This window comes from Anomaloglossus baeobatrachus, chromosome 1, assembly GCF_048569485.1.
Source record: "Anomaloglossus baeobatrachus isolate aAnoBae1 chromosome 1, aAnoBae1.hap1, whole genome shotgun sequence".
Taxonomy (NCBI): Eukaryota; Metazoa; Chordata; class Amphibia; order Anura; family Aromobatidae; genus Anomaloglossus; species Anomaloglossus baeobatrachus.
The window spans coordinates 904941235-904959257 of record NC_134353.1 but is presented as its reverse complement, the minus strand read 5'-3'; the positions used below and the strand labels follow the sequence as shown (position 1 = coordinate 904959257).

At 49.5% G+C, this 18023-nt stretch overlaps 1 protein-coding gene across 1 annotated transcript; it reads left to right on the top strand.

Moving 5' to 3' along the window:
- Nucleotides 1-1092: 1092 nt before the first annotated feature.
- Nucleotides 1093-17809, top strand: ATP5F1A (ATP synthase F1 subunit alpha). Its single transcript, XM_075327452.1, has 12 exons — nt 1093-1263; nt 4897-4975; nt 5803-5972; nt 6182-6355; nt 7138-7304; nt 7873-8021; nt 15048-15199; nt 16459-16683; nt 16800-16907; nt 17022-17166; nt 17251-17401; nt 17584-17809. The coding sequence occupies exons 1-12, from the start codon at nt 1204-1206 to the stop codon at nt 17660-17662; spliced, it is 1659 nt and encodes a 552-aa protein (XP_075183567.1). The 5' UTR covers nt 1093-1203; the 3' UTR covers nt 17663-17809.
- Nucleotides 17810-18023: the final 214 nt, after the last annotated feature.

The window sequence follows — 18023 nt, the reverse complement described above, 5'->3', positions numbered from 1 at the left end:
TTGGAAAAAGATGTTATGGACAGGCAAATCGAAGTTTCAGGTGTTTGGATCCCGCAGAAGAACATTTGTGAGACGCAGAACTACTGAAAAGATGCTGGAAGAGTGCCTGACGCCATCTATCAAGCATGGTGGAGGTAATGTGATGGTCTGGGGTTGCTTTGGTGTTGGTAAAGTGAGAGATTTGTACAAGGTAAAAGGGTTTTTTAATAAGGAAGGTTATCACTCCATTTTGCAATGCCATGCCATACCCTGTGGACAGCGCTTGATTAGAGCCAATTTCATCCTACAACAGGACAATGACCCAGAGCACACCTCCAAGTTATGCATGAACTATTTAGGGAAGAAGCCGGCAGCTGGTATTCTATCTGTAATGGAGTGGCAGCCCAGGCACCAGACCTCAACCCTATAGAGCTGTTGTGGGAGCAGCTTGACCGTATGGTGCAAAAAGTGCCCATCAAGCCAATGCAACTTGTGGGAGGGGGGAAGCACGGGGTGAAATATCTCCAGATTACCTCCGCTTATTAACAGCTAGAATGCCACAGGTCTGCAAAGCTGGAATTGCTGCAGAGGAGCATTCTGTGCCGAAAGCAAAGTGTGAGGAGAAAATTATTATTTCAAGTAAAGATCATTATTTCTAACCTCGGCAATGTCTGGACGATATTCTCTATTCATTATGCAACTCATTTGATAAATAGAAGTATGATTTTGCATGGAAAAGACAAAATTGTCTGGGTGACCCCAAACTTTTGAGCTGTAGTGTAGGTTTGGATAATCCTATGTGTACGGTCATGAGTCGCCTTCAGGCAGAAGCTCATTATTCCTAGGGATCTGCACGTGGCGCTGTAGAGGATATTGGTGTCAGCCTCACACTCATCAGGTTATGTCCCACAAGCCTTTTGTGTCTATAAAGTTGGTTAAAAAAAAGAAAAAAATGCAGCCCCAACCGTAAGCGTTGACATTTGATGACGTCACGGCGAATGACAGTTCAGGGTTGTACTTGCAATGTCCTCTCGCCCTTGAACGAATAAAGCTAGTACAGAAAAAAAAAAAAGCTATGTAGAGTGGGTGGAGCCTGCGGGGGGCGGGAGTGACCTTCCTTCTGTAGCTCGCTGCCGGGACGCCATCTTCTCTCAGTCTGCACGGACAGGCGGACAGGGAGGACGCCCGCTCACCCGACACACAGCCCCGCCGGCCGCTGCAATCATGCTGTCAGTCCGTGTAGCCGCCACCCTCGCCCGCTCCCTGCCCCGGCAGGCCGGTCTGGTAGGTTGTGCAGCTGCTTCTCCTCAGTTCTCTGCCGCACCCCCCGGCATGGCGGCCCGAGGCCTGCACTGCGGCTCCGCGTCACCCTGCGCTCCGCGGCCTGGTGCTACAGGGGCCGGCAGAGGTCACCCGGGTGCAGTGGGGGGAGGCCGGGGCTGTGCTGCAGGGCGGGGGGCGCAGGGACGGGCTGGGGCCTGTGAAGGTCACTGCGCCCGTGTCATTGTCACCAGTGACCGGCGCTGCCCTGTGCACCGCATTATGCACCGGCCTCCTATACTGACCTGGTGAGGAGGGGGTCTTCTGCCATAGAAGCCCCTCCATCCTCCTCGGCCCATACACTGCTCCCCTCACTGCCCGTCATGCAGCAGTTACCAGGAAATGTTCTGCAGCTGAAGTGCTAAAAACTTGATTTATATAGACTCGTGCTGCAGAATGAGGTAACAGAGAACCAGTCAGTGAGCTTTATCTTTATGGGAGAGGGGATATATATATATATATATATATATATATATATATATATATAATATAGTGTGTTTTTGGGGAGGGTATAGATATTATATATATTAATCTCCTCAGATTATTGTTGGCCACATCAATTTATATGTGCAGGGAAATCAATGAGCATTTTAAAAGCCAAACTGTGTGTGTAACATTTAAAATGAAGTCTAAGGATTTTTTTATTTATTTTCTGCCCAAAATGCATGCACTCTATCACCCCTCCCTTCCTTCTCAATCACTGTTTTCCCCTAGCCAAATAACAGCTATTCTCTCCTTTGCTGTTGGTGCCTGGGTACAATGTCAGGTGCTGTTTGTGGTCGCTCTGCTGCTCCCCAAATCAGGAGGAAACCGGAGAATGGCTACCGCTCCCACCCACTGTGGATGACAATTACATCCAAAGGAGGGGAGAGTGAAGCGGCAGCTGATCGGCCGCAGACCTCCCCTGACATTGGACACAGGCGCCGACACTGGAGAGAATAGAAGTTATTTTACTTTTTGGAAACTGTGAGTAGTGGACAAGTCTTTTAATTAAAGGCCCGAAAGAGAGAAACACCTTTTTAAAGGGAACCTGTCAGATGCAATATGTACCTAGAGCAGTTCTGGGTGCATATTGCTAATCCCTGCCTAACCGTCCCTGTATACACTAGCATAGATAAAAAGATCTTTAGAAAAAGTATTTCTTAAGATCTTTTATTATATGCAAATGAGTGCGGGGACTAGTCACAAGGGCGTTATATCCCCGAATAGGCCGCCCTCTTACAATGCTCACAGGGACGTGCTAACATGCTATTTAATGCCCATTGCCCAGCGTCATCGGTGGTGATGTATGTACCTCTGTCCGTTGTCACTGCTTCAGATGCCGGGTTTAGGGTCAGTGCACATGATCAGAATGCCCCGGCACTTCCGATCATGGGCACTAGACCTCTCTGAAGTCAGGATGTGTACACTGGGCTTCATACTGCGCATGACCGGAAGTGCCGGGACTCCTGATCATGTGTACTGACCCTAAACCCGGCGTCTGCTGCGGTGACAATGGGCACAGGTACATGCGTCGCTGCTGACAATGGCCATTTAATAGCATGTTAGTATGCCCCCGTGGGCGTGTTAACATGCTAACAGGGTGTACTAGCCAAGGGAACTCATGCAGTTGTGACTAGTCCCTGCGCTCATTAGCATATTAGAAAAGATCTTTAGAAATACTTTTTCTAAAGATCCCTTTATCTATGCTAGTGTATACAGGGATCATTAGGCAAGGATTAGCAATATGCACCCAAAACTGCTTGTGGCTTTAGGTGCATATTACACCTGACAGGTTCCCTTTAAGGACATGGCTGACTTGTGCATTGCATGGTTTGTGCTTTTGCTTATTTATTTATTTTTTTTCCCTAACTTTGGCCAATAACACCATTTTTAAATAAAGTAGACCCCTTTATAAACCACAAATAACCCTACACTGACCTGGTCCCCAGTGCTTGCAGGACATTCACTTGACCCCTGCAGCCAATAGGATAAGACTGCTAAAAGCAGCTGCTGATTGGCTGCAGTGCTCATGTGACATAATGTCTCAAAAGCCCTGGCAGCAAAGTCCCTGTAACTGCTGGTACAGGAGGGGAGACTTGGGATACTTTTATCTTACACGGGGTCCAGCTTTACACTAGTTTTTAATTAAAACATTGACCTGTTCTCTCTGGCAGACATTATACATTAGACCCTGCTGTGTAGGGGACAGAGCCCCGATGCCTACTCACTGTAGACTGGGGTCCTCTATGATCATTTTAACATATCCTAGTGACGGCCATCATTCTGTAATATGGTGGGTTCCCCTTTCATAAACATTTGGGAACATTTTCTTCCCCAGACATACTGTTCTGGGAATTATGTGCCACTTTTCAGTCGACAGAATTTTCTTAGTCTTAAACTAGTTTCCTGGAGACTTTTGCTCCCTTTAGAAGAGACTCTGGCCAATATGTGGTGTACTGAGCACCGCGTGCGACTCGGGTCATCACCTTGTCCGCTGTCACCACTGGTCCCAAGTCCTGGCACTTCCGTCATGCGCACTAAACCTCTCTGAAGCTGGGACGCGTACATGACCGGAAGTGCAGGGGATTCAGATCAGCAGTGACAGCGAACACAGGTTTGTGACGTGTCACCGCTGGTGATGTTGCATTGAATAGCATGTTAGCACGCCACTGTGGGTGTGTTGCCATGCTAAGAGGGCGGAATGAGCACAGGAACGAACGCCCTTGTGACTAGTCCCCGTGCTCATTAGCATATCATAAAGGATCTTTAGAAATACTTTTTCTAAAGATCTCTTTATCTATGCTAGTGTATACAGGGACTGTTCGGCACGAATTAGCAATGTGCATCCAGAACTGCTCGTGGGTCTGGGTACACAGGGGATCTGACAGGTGCACTTTAAAGTAGAAAGGTAGAATTATTCAGCTTTAGGTCTGAGGTCTTCCTGAAGCATTGGTGCTTTGTTCACCGTCCGTGAGCAGATCTGTGACTCTTACGTTAATGGAGTGGCGTTTACAGATCTGACAGCTCGGGCTAAACTTTGGTGTAATGCATACATAAAGGGACGTTTCGGCTCCACTCACTTCTGTCAGAGGAGAGCAGCGCTGATAACATGACACCTCTCCTCCAGTTGGAAGTGATAGAACTGAAACACTGGTCCTAATCGTGCCGCGGCCCCTCGAGCTTCAATCGTTGGTTAGGACCGCCCACTGGACTCCTAAGCACATAAATAGCGGACATTAGATGATATGTTAAAGCTCTTGCCACCAAAATATATCAGCTGCTCTTGCTGTAATATTAATCCAACAGATTGCACCACATGTGAAATATTGACTAGTTTCTGCAGATGCATTTATGGCTTTGGATTTCAAAAAGCCCTGGATAAAATATATATTTTTATCATCCTTTGAGATCACTTATTACATGTTGTTCCATCCTTAAAGCGCACACTAAAGACAAGTAGTGAACTTGTAGTTGTCCCATATTCCTCCACTCACTCCTGCTTCTCTCCTCATCATGCCCTTGGCTTTTCTTGCACTTTGTCCTCTGTGTCCTACAGTGAATGAAGTCACTTCTGGAATAAGCAATATATCTTTCTATTCACTTGTCTCTTCTCAGGTCTCCAAGAAGGCCCTCGGTGCTGCTTTCGTCGCCACCCGTAACATCCATGCATCTGGATCATGGCTCCAAAAGACCGGTGAGTGCTTATTCCTCTGTGCTGCTCATTGTGCAGGGTCAGGACTAGAGGTCATGTGAAATGTCAAACTTCAATGTCACTGTATAGTTGTCTTAAAAGTACAACTCCTATCATACCTTGATGGTAAAGAGTTGTAGTCTTGCAGTAGGTGGACAGTGTCAGGTTGGGGGAGGCAAAGCCATGTTATAAAAGGGATCTTCTTGGTTGTGTTCATTGGTGATCACAGTTACATGTCTTCGCAATGTGCTATCAGATACAAGACAGGAGCCTTGAGGAAGAGAATAATTTGTGGAAGGGGCTGTAAGGTCGGGGCCACAGGGGGACTAATGCGATCCTCGCATGACACTCAGCTCACGCTGGCAGCACAGCGGGAACAGTGTCATGCGCGTGTCACTGCAACTGAGGTCCGATCATGCGATCGGACTTCAGCTGAGGAGGGGAGGGAGCGATTTAGCTCCCTCTCTCCTCTGTAGCCGGCTATTGCCATTCTCGCCCTGCACTCGCGGTACACCGGTGTACTGTGACTGCAGTGCGATCTTTCTCTCGCCCCATAGACTTGAATGGGTGCAAGAGAGACACTCACATTAGTCGCAGCATGCTGCAATTGTTTTCTTGGTCCTGTTGGGGCCGAGAAAATAATCGCTCATGGGTGCTGGCACATAGGTTAATATTGGTCCGAGTGGAATGTGATGTTTTATCACATTCCACTCGGTCCGATTTTCATGCCGTGTGTCTTAGGCCTAATTTAGAGGCTCCGATATGAGGGAGTTCTTCATACAGAAGAGGATGGTCTGCTTTTGATTATTAAACTGTTCTGTTCTCTGCAGGCACCGCTGAAGTGTCCTCCATCCTCGAGGAGCGCATCCTGGGTGCAGACACTAGTGCGGACCTGGAGGAAACCGGACGTGTCCTATCCATTGGTGATGGTATTGCTCGTGTTTATGGCCTCAGGAACGTCCAGGCCGAGGAGATGGTGGAATTCTCCTCTGGACTTAAGGTAGGTCAATGTCTCCATAGATGCCATTAGTGGCCTGGATCCCCACCCCCTCCCTCCAGTTCTACTAAATCCCTCACACTGGCTTTGTTAGTGATACTGCTGCTGTGCAGTCATATTATGGTACTGTCCCTCCTGGGTTATGGTGACCTTCCCTGAAAGGAGTCTGTATAGAAGCCCTGGTGTTAAGGCTAAGATTTGTGTATCATTAGGGCATGTCCTTGAATTTGGAGCCCGACAATGTTGGTGTTGTCGTGTTTGGTAATGACAAACTCATCAAGGAAGGAGACATCGTGAAGAGAACCGGCGCCATTGTGGACGTTCCCGTCGGTGATGAGTTGCTGGGCCGTGTTGTGGATGCCCTGGGAAATGCTATTGATGGCAAGGTGAGTGTCTGTTTCTCCCTTCCTAAAGGATATAGACAAATGCTGCATAAAGGCCTCTGCTTCATGAGATGCCCCTGCAGTCTTTGAGGGGAAGGAATATCTTGAGCTTCTTTAAAATGTCCATGCAAAACACACGTTTTGCACGGTCTGTGGTGTGTGTACATGTGTTTTTCAGCATGTGCTATCCGTGTGACATCTGCATAGCATACGGACAGCATGAACTTCTATACTCACCTGTCTATGGTGCTGCTGTTTCCGGCGCTGCTGCTTCCGGTCCTCAGTGCAGTGAATATGCAATGAGCATAATGAGCGGGGGTCGGAAGCAAGTGACAGCAGTACTGGAGAGATCAGTGGTGAAGAAAGGTGAAAATAGAGAAGCATTTTATTTCACAAACATGTGGTTTTCTCCGATACGTGTCACACGGAGCACATCAGTTTGCAGTCCATGTGACACCGATGCTGCTGGAGAAAAGCTGACATGTCGCCGTGTGGAGCACACGGATACACGTATGCTCCACACGGTCCATAGGAAAACACGCATGTGTGCGCAGACCCATTAATTTTAATGGGTCTATGTGTGCCAGTGTCTCCAGTACGTGTGAAAACCGGCGTTGCATGTACTGGAGATACAAATGTGTGAAGGGGGGCTTAAAAGGGGTGGTTAAATGCTGGGCAATGTCTTATCAATAGGCCCAAGAGTGCAGCATTAAAAACTTAAGAACAATTTTTATCTTTTATGAAAATCTACCACAAGATTTCATCAGTGTACTTTTTGTTAAAAGGGCCCGTTTTCAGGAAAAAACCGCAGAAGAGTTGGACTGAAAGCCCCGGGTATTATTCCACGTATCTCTGTGCGGGAGCCCATGCAGACTGGAATCAAGGCTGTGGACAGTCTGGTGCCCATCGGCCGTGGACAGCGTGAGCTGATCATTGGTGACAGACAGACTGGGTAAGACGTGCTCAGCTCTGGGAGGATTTGTGTGATGTTCTGAGGCAGCTGTGTAACACACGTCAGGTATCAGGAGTGTATTGTACTGGCTGGAATAGGGTACGTGTATACATGGTACAGGAGAAGTTCTACCCGGCGCACAAGTGTCTCTGCCCGGCGCAGAAAATTAGAGGCACGGAGTAACCTCTGTTCGTGACCTGGGGTCTGGTTTTGTAATCCTGCTTTCTACAGTGAGGTAAACTTCACACGATCCTTCTAGGCATCATCTACACAGCAGCTGTGCACAGAATAGTTGGTAGGAGACGTCTATGTGCTGCATGTACCACCTCCATCCACATCACCAAAGCTGTAGGTCTCTGCTTTATGGTGTAGTTACACATCACAACTTCTGTGGAGCGAGAGGAGCACAATGAGTCTGCAGCTTCCATGGTGAGACATCAAGGCTCCAGCAGGAGTTTATTCGCCCTCATGATCACAATCGGTGATAAGGAATTGGGTTGGATTCTTTAATGACATACGTGCAGATGCTACTTAAATTGTCAAATGACTCCTGCACTATGTTTTTCAGCAAAACTTCCATTGCCGTTGATACCATTATCAACCAGAAGCGATTTAATGATGGAACTGATGAGAAGAAGAAACTATACTGTATCTATGTGGCCATCGGTCAGAAGAGATCCACCGTGGCTCAGCTGGTGAAGAGGCTGACCGATGCAGGTATGACCAGAATATCTACCGGGTGACCCGCAACATACAAAACTGCAGCTGTTGCGCTTAGGCTATGTGCCCACGGGAGCCTGTTTGTGCGGATTTTGCCGTGGAAAACCTGTGGATTTTTCTGGATTTTCCAGCTAAATCCGCAGGTTTTAGCATGTACAGTCACTCCCCATGTTATCCTATGGGACATGGGGAGTGCTGTGTCCACGGTGCGGAAAGTGCGGCTGCCGACCATGCTGCGGATGTAGGCATCCGCATGTATAATTGCATGTCAATTACTCATGCGGAATTACCTGCGGATGTGCCGGCCCTCCGCTATGGAGATAAGAGGCCGCAGGTAAGCCGCATGAATGTCTGCATGTTTCCCGCAGCTATTCCGCTGTAATCTCGCAGCTAAAAATAGCTGCGGACGCCGGCGGGCAGCTGCGATAAACATGCACTCGTACCTGCGGATACATCCACAGGTACGAGCGCCCGTGGGCACATAGCCTAAAACTCCCAAAATGAAGGTAGTCAGGGGAATGCTTGGAGTTGTAGTTTCACAGCTTAGTTGCCACTAGATAGATGAGAGATATAGATAGATAGTTAGATATCTATTATAAATTATGGCATTCAACTATATGGATAGTCATAGGCAATGTTTCAGATGTTTTTTGGGTTAATTTGCAACAATGTATACTCCAGTCGTATATTTAAGTGAGTTAAAAAAATTTAGTGCAGAAAAACTTGATTGAATGTCAAAAGAAATTCAAATCCAGTTTTTCCAGCACCCATAACAGCACCACGACAATGTAAGGGTGCCATCATGGGTTCAGAGAAAACACATTACTGGTAAGTGATTACTATTATTAGTAATTAGTAATTATTATTATTATTATTGTTTTTTGTTTTGTTTTTTTTTTTTCTCCCGCAATGTAGTTTTTATTGCATTTTCCAGTGGTGGCTTGTATTTACTTTTCTTATCATTTTTTTCTTTGTCGCTCCATTGGGAGACCCAGACAATTGGGTGTATAGGCTATGCCTCCGGAGGCCGCACAAAGTATTACACTTAAAAGTGTAAAGCCCCTCCCCTTCTGCCTATACACCCCCCGTGCTCCCACGGGCTCCTCAGTTTTTTGCTTTGTGCGAAGGAGGTCAGACACGCACGCACAGCTCCACAGATTGGTCAGCAGCAGCTGCTGACCATGTCGGATGGAAGAAAAGTGGGCCCATATAGAGCCCCCAGCATGCTCCCTTCTCACCCCACTCTTGTCGGTGGTGTTGTAAGGTTGAGGTATCCATTGCGGGTACGGAGGCTGGAGCCCACATGCTGTTTTCCTTCCCCATCCCCCTCAGGGCTCTGGGTGAAGTGGGATCCTATCGGTCTCCAGGCACTGAGACCGTGCTTCATCCACAACTCCTGTGGAGCCTGCTGGATAGGAGCCGGGTATCGTTCAGGGACATGGCCCTGCTACTTGGAGGTACTCTGTATCCCTGTGGGGACAGCGCACAGCAACACTCCAGCTTTGCTGGGTGTGCTAGTGCACCGGGGACCACGGCGCTGACCGGGTTAATATGTGCCATTACACACTCAGCGTTGCTGAGTGTGTTTATGTATAGGGACTGCCGCACTGACCGCCGCGGCCATGGAAACACTGCGGCGCGGCTGGGACTTGTAGTGCGCCGGGGACTTTCACGCCGGCCGCGCTTTTACGGCGGCCGCGTTTATTACTAGAGTCCCCGGCTTTTTGCGGCCTAGTTTCCTTTCCTCCCGCCCACAGCCCTGACAGGCAGGGGAAGGGCGGGACGCTGCACAGAACGAGCAGCACTGAGGGCTGGAGCATGCTTTGCATACTCCACCCCTCTCACTGTGCACAGTGCGGGCACCAGTTCCCGCTCTTTCTGGGTCACGCCCACGGCTCCCTCCTCTCCTCAGGACGCCGGCAGCCATTCCTGTCAGCTCCTCGGACGCTGCAGAGGGGGACAAAGTCTAGGAGACCCAGGCAGGGACTCTGGTGGCCTCACAACCGCTTTAGGCGGGTGGTAAGCAGCACCTGTGGTGCTAGCCCCATTGTGCGGTAGTGTAACATTATATGTTTATGGTATATATGTTTTACACTGTATGGTGCACAGTTGATTTCTGGCTATATACCCTATTGTGTTACTCAGGGAAGATAATAGCATGGCGCCCACGAAAGGCAGGGGTGCCAAAACACAGGCTTATTATGTTGCCTGCGCCGCATGTACGACCCCGCTACCGGCAGGTTCCACTGACCCTCATTGTGTGCACTGTTCGGCCCCTGTGGCACTTACTCAGCCGGAGCCTCTGCTAAGAGGGGCCCAGAGGGAGCCACCTGCTAACACTGTTCAGGTGACTGGGACGGAGTTTGCAAAACTCTCTGAGACTATGGCTAAGATACTAGAAGCCTTGCAGTCCAGGCCGGTATCTCAGCACAGGGACTCTGTTGAATCTTTGTTCCCTGGCCCACCTCAGCTGGACCAACAATGTCCTCCCGGGGTATCTCATGGATCCCAGGCTGAGGGTTCTGACACAGACCCCAGCCCCAGACCGATTTTCCCTCGACATCATCATATTGTGCAGGGTCTCAGAGGGGGGAATCTCTGGTTGATGATGCGGAGACAGCTGATCAGGATTCTGATCCTGAGGCCGCTCTCAATCTTGATACTCCGGACGGGGACGCCATAGTGAACGACCTTATTGCGTCCATCAATCGTATGTTGGATATTTCTCCCTCAGCTCCTCCGGTGGAGGAGTCAGCTTCTCAGCAGGAGAAATTCCGTTTCAGGTTTCCCAAGCGTACACCGAGTATGTTTCTGGACCACTCTGATTTCAGAGAGGCAGTCCAGAATCACCATGCTTGTCCAGATAAGCGTTTTTCTAAGCGCCTTAAGGATACACGTTATCCTTTTCCCCCTGACGTGGTCAAAAGTTGGGCTCAGTGTCCCAAAGTGGATCCTCCAATCTCCAGACTGGCAGCTAGATCCATACTTGCAGTGGAAGATGGGGCTTCACTCAAAGATGCCACTGACAGGCAGATGGAACTCTGGTTGAAATCCATCTATGAAGCTATCGGCGCTTCTTTTGCCCCAGCGTTCGCAGCCGTATGGGCGCTACAAGCTATCTCAGCAGGTCAAGCGCAAATTGACGCAGCCACACGCACGTCCGCGCCACAGGTGGCGTCCATAACCACTCAGACGTCGGCATTTGCGTCTTACGCTATTAATGCTGTCCTGGACTCTGCGAGCCGTACGGCGGTTGCAGCCGCCAATTCGGTGGTACTCCGCAGGGCCTTGTGGCTACGGGAATGGAAGGCAGATTCTGTTTCCAAAAAGCGCTTAACCAGTTTGCCAATTTCTGGCGACCGATTGTTTGGCGAGCGTTTGGATGAAATCATCAAACAATCCAAGGGAAAGGATACATCCTTACCCCAGCCCAAACCGAACATACCCCAACAGAGGAAGGGGCAGTTGAGGTTTCGGTCCTTTCGGGGCGCGGGCAGGTCCCAATTCTCCTCGTCCAAAAGGCCTCAGAAAGATCAAAGGAACTCTGACGCATGGCGGTCTAAGTCACGTCCTAAAAAGGCCACCGGAGGTGCCGCTACCAAAGCGGCTTCCTCATGACTTTCGGCCTCCTCACTCCGCATCTTCGGTCGGTGGCAGGCTCTCCCGCTTTTGCGACGCCTGGCTGCCACGGGTAAAAGACCGTTGGGTGAGAGACATTCTGTCTCACGGTTACAAGATAGAGTTCACCTCTCGTCCCCCGACTCGATTCTTCAGGTCATCCCCGCCTCCCGAGCGAGCCGAGGCTCTTCTGCAGGCGCTGGGCACTCTGAAGGCAGAAGGAGTGGTGGTCCCTGTGCCTCTTCAGCAACAGGGCCACGGTTTTTACTCCAACTTGTTTGTGGTCCCAAAGAAGGACGGGTCTTTCCGTCCTGCCCTGGACCTGAAGCTTCTCAACAAACACGGAACGACCAGGCGGTTCCGGATGGAATCCCTCCGCTCCGTCATCGCCTCAATGTCCCAAGGAGATTTCCTTGCATCGATCGATATCAAAGATGCTTATCTCCACGTACCGATTGCTCCAGAGCACCAGCGCTTCTTGCGCTTCGCCATAGAAAACGAACACCTGCAGTTCGTGGCACTGCCGTTCGGCCTGGCAACAGCCCCACGGGTTTTCACCAAGGTTATGGCTACTGTAGTAGCAGTCCTCCACTCTCAGGGTCACTCGGTGATCCCTTACTTGGACGATCTCCTGATCAAGGCACCCTCTCAAGAGGCATGCCAACACAGCCTCGACGCTACTCTGGAGACTCTCCAGAGTTTCGGGTGGATCATCAATTTTCCAAAGTCAAATCTGACACCGGCCCAATCGCTCACATACCTTGGCATGAAGTTTCATACCCTCTCAGCGATAGTGAAGCTTCCGCTGATCAAGCAGCGGTCACTACAGACAGGGGTACAATCTCTCCTTCAAGGCCAGTCACACCCCTTGAGGCGCCTCATGCACTTCCTGGGGAAGATGGTGGCAGCAATGGAGGCAGTTCCTTTCGCGCAGTTTCACCTGCGTCCTCTTCAATGGGACATACTACGCAAATGGGACAGGAAGCCGACGACGTCCCTCGACAGGAACGTCTCCCTCTCTCACGCGACCAAAGCTTCCCTTCGGTGGTGGCTTCTTCCCACTTCATTATCGAAGGGGAAATCCTTCCTACCCCCATCCTGGGAGGTGGTCACGACGGACGCGAGTCTGTCAGGGTGGGGAGCGGTTTTTCTCCACCACAGGGCTCAGGGTACGTGGACCCAGCAAGAGTCCTCACTTCAGATCAATGTTCTGGAAATACGGGCAGTGTATCTTGCCCTGAAAGCGTTCCAGCAGTGGCTGGAAGGCAAGCAGATCAGAATTCAGTTGGACAATTCCACAGCGGTGGCATACATCAACCACCAAGGCGGCACACGCAGTCGGCAAGCCTTCCAGGAAGTCCGGCGGATTTTGATGTGGGTGGAAGCCACGGCCTCCACCATCTCTGCAGTTCACATTCCAGGCGTGGAAAACTGGGAAGCAGATTATCTCAGTCGCCAGGGCATGGACGCAGGGGAATGGTCCCTTCACCCGGACGTGTTTCAGGAGATCTGTTGCCGCTGGGGGGTGCCGGACGTCGACCTCATGGCGTCCCGGCACAACAACAAGGTACCGACGTTCATGGCACGGTCTCAAGATCCCAGAGCTCTGGCGGCAGACGCCTTAGTTCAGGATTGGTCGCAGTTTCAGCTCCCTTATGTGTTTCCTCCGCTGGCACTGTTGCCCAGAGTGTTACGCAAGATCAGGGCCGACTGCCGCCGCGTCATCCTCGTCGCTCCAGACTGGCCGAGGCGGTCGTGGTACCCGGATCTGTGGCATCTCACGGTCGGCCAACCGTGGGCACTACCAGACCGACCAGACTTGCTGTCTCAAGGGCCGTTTTTCCATCTGAATTCTGCGGCCCTCAACCTGACTGTGTGGCCATTGAGTCCTGGATCCTAGCGTCTTCAGGATTATCTCAAGACGTCATTGCCACTATGAGACAGGCTAGGAAACCAACGTCCGCCAAGATCTACCACAGGACGTAGAACATTTTCCTGTCGTGGTGCTCTGCTCAGGGTTTTTCTCCCTGGCCTTTTGCCTTGCCCACTTTTCTGTCCTTCCTTCAATCTGGACTGGAAAAGGGTTTGTCGCTCGGCTCCCTTAAGGGACAAGTCTCAGCGCTCTGTGTTTTTCCAGAAGCGCCTAGCCAGACTTCCACAGGTACGCACGTTCCTGCAGGGGGTTTGTCACATCGTTCCTCCTTACAAGCGGCCGTTAGAACCCTGGGATTTGAACAGGGTGCTGCTGGTTCTTCAGAAACCACCATTCGAGCCAATGAGAGATATTTCTCTCACGCCTTTCGCAGAAAGTGGTTTTTCTAGTAGCAGTCACTTCACTTCGGAGAGTGTCTGAGCTAGCAGCGCTGTCATGCAAAGCCCCTTTCCTGGTTTTTCACCAGGACAAGGTGGTTCTGCGTCCGGTTCCGGAATTTCTCCCTAAGGTGGTATCCCCCTTTCATCTCAATCAGGATATCTCCTTACCTTCTTTTTGTCCTCATCCAGTTCACCAATGTGAAAAGGATTTGCACTTGTTAGATCTGGTGAGAGCACTCAGACTCTACATTTCTCGTACGGCGCCCCTGCGCCGCTCGGATGCACTCTTTGTCCTTGTCGCTGGCCAGCGTAAAGGGTCACAGGCTTCCAAATCAACCTTGGCTCGGTGGATCAAGGAGCCAATTCTCGAAGCCTACCGTTCGGCTGGGCTTCCGGTTCCCTCAGGGCTGAAGGCCCATTCTACCAGAGCCGTGGGCGCGTCCTGGGCTTTGAGGCACCAGGCTACGGCTCAGCAGGTGTGTCAGGCGGCTACCTGGTCGAGCCTGCACACTTTCACGAAACACTATCAGGTGCATACCTATGCTTCGGCGGATGCCAGCCTAGGTAGACGAGTCCTTCAGGCGGCGGTTGCCCACCTGTAGGAAGAGGCCGTTTTACGGCTCTCTTACGAGGTATTATTTTACCCACCCAGGGACTGCTTTTGGACGTCCCAATTGTCTGGGTCTCCCAATGGAGCGACAAAGAAGGGAATTTTGTTTACTTACCGTAAATTCCTTTTCTTCTAGCTCCAATTGGGAGACCCAGCGCCCGCCCCTGTTTTTTTGTGTACACATGTTGTTCATGTTGAATGGTTTCAGTTCTCCGATATTCCTTCGGATTGAAGTTACTTTAATCCAGTTTATAATTTTTTTTTTTTTTTCCTCCTTCTTGCTTTTGCACCAAAACTGAGGAGCCCGTGGGAGCACGGGGGGTGTATAGGCAGAAGGGGAGGGGCTTTACACTTTTAGTGTAATACTTTGTGCGGCCTTTGGAGGCATAGCTATACACCCAATTGTCTGGGTCTCCCAATTGGAGCTAGAAGAAAAGGAATTTACGGTAAGTAAACAAAATTCCCTTCTTTTTTTTCAATAGATGCCATGAAGTACACAATCGTGGTGTCTGCCACCGCCTCTGATGCTGCGCCCCTGCAGTACCTGGCACCATACTCCGGCTGCTCCATGGGAGAATACTTCAGAGACAATGGAAAACACGCTTTGATCATCTACGATGATTTGTCCAAACAGGTAACTATCTTGAATAAAGTGGTGTGGTAAATGTTACATACATGCCATCCATAAGGCCTGCAAATCTTTTTCCACGTTAAAGACTAGGGCTGTGCAGTTATACTTATTGGTTGCAGTAGTTAGTCTTGTTAGACATCTGGCATGTTAGTTGCCTGTTTCATACACCCGACTATATTAAAATGTAGTCTATTTCCGCGTTGTAAGACACTTTTTTTTTTTTTTGTTTTTATTTTTTTTTTTTTTTTTTTTCCCCCAAAACTAGTGTTAAAATAGGGGTGCGTCTTACAATGCGACTATGGCTTACTGGGGCAATGGTGTAGCAGGGTCATAGGAGGTAAGGTCCACGATACTGAGGGATGTCACTGCGGTGGCAGCGGGCACCTGACTGCGGGCTCTATTCAATCGTCCGCAGTTGACGCGATTAACTTCAAATAAATGACTGCCGAGGCGGCGCGTGCGCAGATGGATCCAATGGACTAAAAAAAAAAAAATGGCCAAGGAGGCCTTTCTGCGCACACGCTGCCTCCGCAGTCATTTTCTTGAAGTCAACCGGGAGCAATTCAATTCAGTCTGCAGTCACATCAGGTGCCCGCCACCACCATACCCCGTCCTGTGATCCTCCTGCACTGTAGTGACACCCCTGCAGATAAATGGCACTCGCCATCATCACACCCCTGAGGCCGCAGTATTGCAGACACTTCGTCCACTGACCCTTTGGAGAGGCAACACTCTCTCTCCTCTGAGCCCGCAGCATCGCTGACCATCATCCTGTGCTCACCCCCTGGTGAGCATTAGGATTAAGACCCAGTAGGATTATAAGACGGACCCTCATTTTAACATTAGAATTTTTTTTTCCTATTTTCCGCCTCTAAATTTGGGGTACATCTTAAAATCCAGGGTGTCTTATAAACCGAAAAATACGGCACTTACCTCTTGTTAAACATACTGCATTTTATTCTGTCTTTAAGCCTTCTCTTGTGTAAAAGTTTAAATATCTGCTGGCCGTGCTCCCTCTTGGTGGATCTTGCCTATTCTTGCTACCTTTTTTAAAACGTAGCATGACTTTTAGTTCACATTTGCATCAAACCAAATACTAGTTCATACCAAACAGATTTTAAGTGGATTGATTGCCGTTGCGTCTACTTTATAGATATTTTTTTTTTTTTTGCTTTGTTTCCTTAGAGCCTTTTAGTCTTTGACGCAGCCTGTAAATGCCAGCCCTTTGTCAGATAATTGTTAATGTTGCCTTTTTCTTCCAGGCTGTAGCCTACCGCCAGATGTCTCTACTGCTGCGTCGTCCTCCTGGCCGTGAGGCCTACCCTGGAGACGTCTTCTACCTCCACTCCCGTCTGCTGGAGAGAGCTGCTAAAATGAACGACCAGTTTGGCGGCGGATCCTTGACTGCTCTCCCTGTCATTGAGACCCAAGCCGGTGATGTGTCTGCTTACATCCCAACAAATGTCATTTCCATTACTGACGGCCAGGTGAGTGTATAGTAAATCTTCACCTTGGTTGGACGTGTTTCGGTAGTTTCAGCTTGTGTCCTGTGAGTGGTGACGTGGAGAAGGCAGAATGCACCTTTTGCCCATTTTTCTTTTAGATCTTTTTGGAGACTGAGTTGTTCTACAAGGGTATCCGACCTGCCATCAATGTCGGTCTGTCTGTGTCCCGTGTCGGGTCTGCTGCTCAGACCAGAGCCATGAAGCAGGTGCGTAAATTATTCGCATGAAATGGAGTCTTCATTCCTTTATCTGGAGGAAAATCATGATCCAGCGGATTCTCCTGACAAAGCCTATGCTCAGTGTATATATTCTGTCCTCAGGTGGCTGGTACCATGAAACTGGAGTTGGCTCAGTATCGTGAAGTAGCAGCTTTTGCCCAGTTCGGCTCCGATTTGGATGCTGCTACCCAGCAACTGTTGAACCGCGGTGTCCGCCTGACTGAGCTGCTCAAGCAGGGACAATATGGTGCGACACAAACTTACGTCCTGGTTGACGGACACGTCCTACAGTAATGGTGGCATGGATTTTAACCTGTGCGTTGTTCTGCAGTGCCCATGGCCATTGAGGAACAGGTGACAGTTATCTATGCCGGTGTGAGGGGTCATTTGGACAAAATGGAGCCAAGCAAGATCACAAAATTCGAGAATGCTTTCCTATCCCACATTAAGAGCCAACACCAGGAGCTGCTTGCAACCATCAGGTGCGTCAATATCTGGTCTCATACCGGCTTAACGCCGCACCCATAGATGTTTGATCCATCTAATGCAAATAGCAATTCTCCCCCAAAAACTTTGCTTATCAAATTTTGATCTACTGTTAATGGCAATAGTAAAATGTTTACCCAACTTAATTTTTTTTTTTTTTTTTTTTCTCCTCCTTCAGGGCTGACGGGAAGATCTCTGAGCAGACAGACGCCAAGCTGAAAGAAATTGTAATAACCTTCTTGTCGTCCTTTGAGTAAACTCCACCAGTCTCCATTTCCAGTCTGTGGCTGTTGCTGTTATCGCTCTTCTCCGGTTCCATTTTCACTAAACTTATTAAAGCACTTGTGGCTTTTAATGTACAGAAATTTCTCAATTGGAGAGTAAAATGTTCCATGAAAACTTTACTGGAGCTGTCTGTGGGTTTTTATTCTTTGCTAGGTTCTAACTCTACTTTCTTCAGCGCTCTATTGGGAGACCCAGACGATTGGGGTATAGCTACTGCCCTCCGGAGGCCACACAAAGCACTACACTAAAAAGTGCAAGGCCCCTCCCCTTCTGGCTATACCCCCCCGTGATATCACGGGTTCTCCAGTTTTAGCTTTGTGCGAAGGAGGTCAG